At 36.6% G+C, this 5,336-nt stretch overlaps 1 protein-coding gene across 1 annotated transcript; it reads right to left on the bottom strand.

The window, feature by feature from the left end:
* Positions 1-1,898: 1,898 nt before the first annotated feature.
* On the bottom strand, positions 1,899-4,939 carry LOC111292917 (uncharacterized). Its single transcript, XM_089766809.1, has one exon. It carries the CDS (start codon positions 4,889-4,891, stop codon positions 3,830-3,832), a length of 1,062 nt encoding a protein of 353 aa, XP_089622935.1. The 5' UTR covers positions 4,892-4,939; the 3' UTR covers positions 1,899-3,829.
* Positions 4,940-5,336: the final 397 nt, after the last annotated feature.

Raw genomic sequence — 5,336 nt, 5'->3', positions numbered from 1 at the left:
GTAAGCTGCCAGAGCTTCTACGTATAATACAAGCCTCAAGGACTATACCAACTTTGATCGGCTGCTGCTCCTATTACTGGCCCAACATGACCCCCAATAATAACGCCTACACCGCCACATTTATGTTGAATGTACAAGGCACCATAAAAATTAACTTTGTGATGAGAAACATAGGTGGAGACATCCAGCCTACCTGAATTCTTCTTCCTCTTAGAGCCAGAAATTCCAGTTCGAAAAAAAAAAAAATCATTATGTGAAAAATAGGGCTCTTTTTGCATATGTATCTGTATTTTCTAAGAACGCATCCTGCGCCATGGGGAAAAAGTAGGCTGGAGAAGTTGCATTTAGTTCAACTATTCTGATGAAGAATACAAAAAGGAAACAGGGATCAAAGAAACACATTTATTGTTGTTTGTGAGCCACTTTCAATGCATTTCCCATTTAGCAAAGAGCTTAAGCTACCAACAGTTTGAAACAATAACAAACATAGCCACTCCGCATTGGCAAGTATGAGAGGCCACAAAAGAAGTTTGGAGAACCTGTCAACCAGAGAAGCTGTGTAGAGCACATTTTTCTGTGCCAAGTCCAACTAGGGTGCTACCTTCCTATAAGCATTCAACAAGTGCAGGGTCAATAAAAGATCAGCAGTGGTAACTGAAGGATTTGGCTGCAATAAGATTTGCTTCATTTTACGTGCCAAATATCCTCATGGAAACAAAAGAACATACCAGTATATGTAGAACTTAAAAGAGCTAAAGCTCATATATGCTTCAGCTATAGCAGACCCCAGAGTCATCATGTAATGTTGTCACTATAAATGAAAGAAAATCCACAAGTGCGGTGGAGTTAAGAGTGATAATTTATGCTTGAGAGTTGGTGGAGTAAATCCCCCTTCCCCAATGTCTCGGTTGAAATTTCACAAAGAGGGAACTATTCATGAGACGGCCAGAAATTGGTAAAAACATAATAATAAAGAGTACAATCTTTTAGAATTGCATATATTCTCTTTCAAGGAGTATTTGGGACACGGTAAACAAGAGGGGAATCTGGAGATGTAAAAGAATTATACCTGAGCAAGGAGGAGAAGGTGACAACTGAGCCATGATAATCAGCCCAGTTTGGAGAATATGACAGATACATCATTTCTCAAAGCAGGTCAGACAGCTGAGCTTCTTCCATGTACTGAAGTACCATAAGAGAAAAGGTCAAAGACAAATGCAGAGAAAATCAAAATGGAACCAGAAGAAGCAGTGTGAAGGCAACATTGTACCATCAATTAGCTGGTGGCAATAGACAGCACCAATACTAGAAATCAATTCATCATAAAAATTGGGCCAAAAGGCGAGTCATGATTTGCAAAAAAATACCATGATCAACGATAAAGGCTACTGCTTGAATAAAAGTTCTTAAGAATATCTACAAGATACCAGTGACATAAAACTAAATAGTCAATATGCTTGAAGCAAAAACTCAAGCTTTGTCATCATCATGATGAATTAAATCCTTAAGGACAGTGACAACACGAATTCTAGTTGCAGGGCTTGCATTCTATCCAGCATGCCTTACCACACCTCTTAAAGCAGTCAAAATGGCCTGCCTTTCTCCAGAATCCGATGCCTGAACAGTAAAATATCAATAACTTATATCAATAAATAACCCATACAAAGGCAAAATGTCAAAAATAGTCAACCCTGGTACTTAGTGTACTAAGCTTTCCGAGTGCTACAGCTGCACTTGAGCGTACAGTCCTGCATCCAAACACTTATGAATTTAAGAAGCAACAAGCAAGCAAGAAAAACAAGGTAATATATAGGGAACTAACATGCAAGTAACGGACACATAAAATATATAAAGCCCATATAGTGAAAGGAAATGAAACAATAAAGTCATGGATAGAAAAAGCAAAACCTATAAAGTTTAATGAAAATATGTTTAATACAATTAATTAACACTGACATAGCATGACCAGAACCAACCTCACAAACAAAACCAAAGTTTGCTTTGAAAATAAGAAGTGGAATGGTACAAATCTTAGTTTAAGTGAGACAAAGACTACAAACTTTTAGGAGAAGTTTGATGCTGCAGGTAATGACCAGAGAGCTCAACACACTTCCCATTGCTAGTTCACACTTCATTTTCCTTGTGTTTCCAGATACAGAGTAGCAACATCTAATAAAATATTAGTTATTGATAAGACAACACAGAAAATATGAAAAAGGTGGGTTGAGCATATGTTTAGTGTACTAATAGCATACAACTACATGGGGCTTTGTTCTGATAATACCAAAGAAAAATTAAACTAAATTAAACTCAAGCAGCAACAACCTCAAGGAGATAGACACTAGAACTTAGATATCAAGAGAAAACTTACCACACATCAGACAATGACAGTCTTTAAAAACCCTTTGCTTCTTCTGTTAGGACACAGTTACCAAGATTTCTTTTTCTTTTCCTAATATATTAAGAATCCACTGAAAATGCCCGCTTGATTCCCAATTTATCAAATATCAAAATCACAAACAAAGCAAAAAAGGAAAAAGTACACCAAGATACCAAATTTCCCACACCACAAACAACTTCCTGCTCCCCCCTCGGCTCTTGAAGGCAGTGGGTTAGTTGTAGAGAGAGAGAGAGATGATGCCTGCTAGAAAATATCATATTGATAATTGTCGTATGGTCAGGGCAATTAGACACATGGTGAGGATATTTCTTTTTCCATTCACACAACATGATACAAAAAGTTTCTCAGTCCAGTAATTCTCTCAGTATAGCCCCCCTCTCTTTCTCTCAAGTTCCTCCACCATTCCATGATATTATCAGTTCACCTTCATAGACTGCGAAATTAATGGGACCTCAAGACATGTTATGGCTAAGATAATGCAAATACATCCACCAAGCTGAAACATTAAAAAAAAAATTCTCATCAGTCCCCACAAACCCCATCATTTCAATAAAATCCAATTACTATCATCACTCTTATTTAAAAAATCTAATCCAACCATACCATGATTCTCGATAAACTGATGAAGTTGAAATGGAGTTAACTAAAACTCTACACTCTTTGAGGGTAAACAAAGAAGCTAATAGATTGAAACAGAAAAATTAAGAAATATAATTTCGAAAATCAACCAAGATAATAAACTTAGTATTCACCAAGTTTCATTCGCCTGCCATTACTATCATCAAATTCCAAATACACCAATAAGATAAAGAGAAACAGAGTATGAGTGTTAAACCTATATATATTACAAAGAAACCTGAGTCAAACTTCTTTCCCTCCAAAAATCTGAACTTATTATTCGGTTATCCTAACACATAGTAAGCATTTGGTAGGACAACTTAATCTAGAAATAGTGCACATATAAACAACAAGCAAACATGGAGGCACCTTCATCAGTTTCATTTTTGCAGTCTCAGCACTGTTTGGATACACGTAGACATTTATATGTTTTACAAAATTAACAAAATGTAAATTCTTTCATATTATAGTACCATTAAATGTAGAAAGGATATGGAAAAATTAGATTTAACAGCAGCTTACTGCAATCATTCTACAAATTGAATCTTAACAATCAAGACTAAGATGCTAAAAGCCTAAAACCGTAAAGTAGCATTCTATGGCTTCTCCATGATCAAGATACATAAACTGTTTGAATATTCATAAAACAACATAGGCCATCAAAAGACAAAGAGCAGCACAAAATTGAAAGCTAAATCCAATACCACAAGACCAAAAAAAAAAAAAAAGATGATTACTAAACTGCAAGAGCAAGAAGCATTTGAATTCCACTTAAAAACTAGTTTACTCGGAACTGTTGAAGAAGACAAATCACTGTGCCGCTAGAGTTTTCTTCTTTTTCTTATCCCTTATGTCAATAGCACCTAACTTTTTCAGTGCAGTCTTAGTTTTCTTGTTCGAGACATTGTCAGTTTTGGTTTCATCTATTCTCTTAGCTCCAGAGTTAGTCTTATTACTATTTTCATCCATGTACTGAACTTCGTGTATCCTCCCCTTGTTTTTCTTCTTCTTCTTCTCGTGAGAAGCATCTTCTTCTTCTTCAACTTCCTCTTCTTGATTTTCTTCCAAGACATCCTTAGTAGAAGAAGGGTGATCAACTTCAGACAGAATCTTCAAACGCATATCAGGCATAACCTGATAAAAAGGAAGCGCCATGCTGTCAAGCAACTTCAAATGAAAAGATCTTATATTGCCCCACTGGAAGGGCACAATCTCTGCAATCCCATTAATAGCAGCTATCACATTTTCAACAATCTCCTTTTTCCCCATGGAAAGTTTCCCCACCTTCACCACGCTGCAAGTTCCACTACTCAAGAACAACATAGCAGAGGCACAAGCCTTGTGAATCTGCTCCTTCCAGTTGTTGTGCTTGAGGTCTACAGGCACTGGAATCTTCTTCTTTTTGAAAAACTGTTTCCCCAATAGCCGAGGCAGAAGCGGGATAATCCTCTTATCCGCAAAAAACATGTCATAGGAATCGCAAAGCTTTCTTTTGGCCTCGAAGGGGCGATAATCGGTCTTGAGCTTGGACAGCTTGACCACCTTGCTGATGGGTATGTATTCGGACTTAATTTTCTTGGACGCGGCGTCTTTAGTGAGGCCTGACTTGGGTCGGTCATCAATGACCATGCAAAGCTCGGCAGGATCCGTAGAGGGATCGATGAGGGGGTGCGGGAGAAGCACTTTGTAGGGATTAACGCGAGGCTTTTGAGGAATTTTCTTGAGGCTGACGATCAGATAAAGCAATTCATCTTGCTCGAGAAGTTGAGGCTTTTGGGTATGGGACTGAGAATCTCTCCATTTCAGCAGCGCATTCACCGCTTTCTCCACTGTTTTTGGGCTCACTCGAGAAGAAGCTGCCTCTTCGCCCATATTCTTTACAAATTACAATCTATCTCCTTACCAATTCACTGCAATTATTGTTAGGGTTTTAAGTCTCAACCATATGGGCTTTTAGGGCTTTACAGGGACACGTGGAGCGCTACCAAGCGGTAACACAGGTTCCCGGTTTACCATTGTTTTTCTGTTTACCCAGATTTACTAATTTTAAAATAATAGAAAAGTAAAAAATAATAATAAATCCATAAATGTGGTCGGCAAAATTTTTTTTTTTTGTTAAAATAATTAAGGATAGAGTCAAAATAAGATATGTATTTAATAATTTAAACAAATAATTACAGATCATGTAATTTCAATAAAAAATTATTGATTGAATTCAAATTTTAAATTTTTTTATTAATAAAAATAAATGTTAATTAATTAAATTAACTACTTATTCGTTGTAGATAAAATATAAATCAATATATATGAAACTTGA

Source organism: Durio zibethinus, chromosome 10, assembly GCF_047325235.1.
Source record: "Durio zibethinus cultivar Kanyao isolate XHJ-2024 chromosome 10, ASM4732523v1, whole genome shotgun sequence".
In the NCBI taxonomy this organism is placed as follows: domain Eukaryota; kingdom Viridiplantae; phylum Streptophyta; class Magnoliopsida; order Malvales; family Malvaceae; genus Durio; species Durio zibethinus.
The sequence above is the reverse complement of the archived record's forward strand: the minus strand, read 5'-3'. Positions and strand labels throughout refer to the sequence as shown.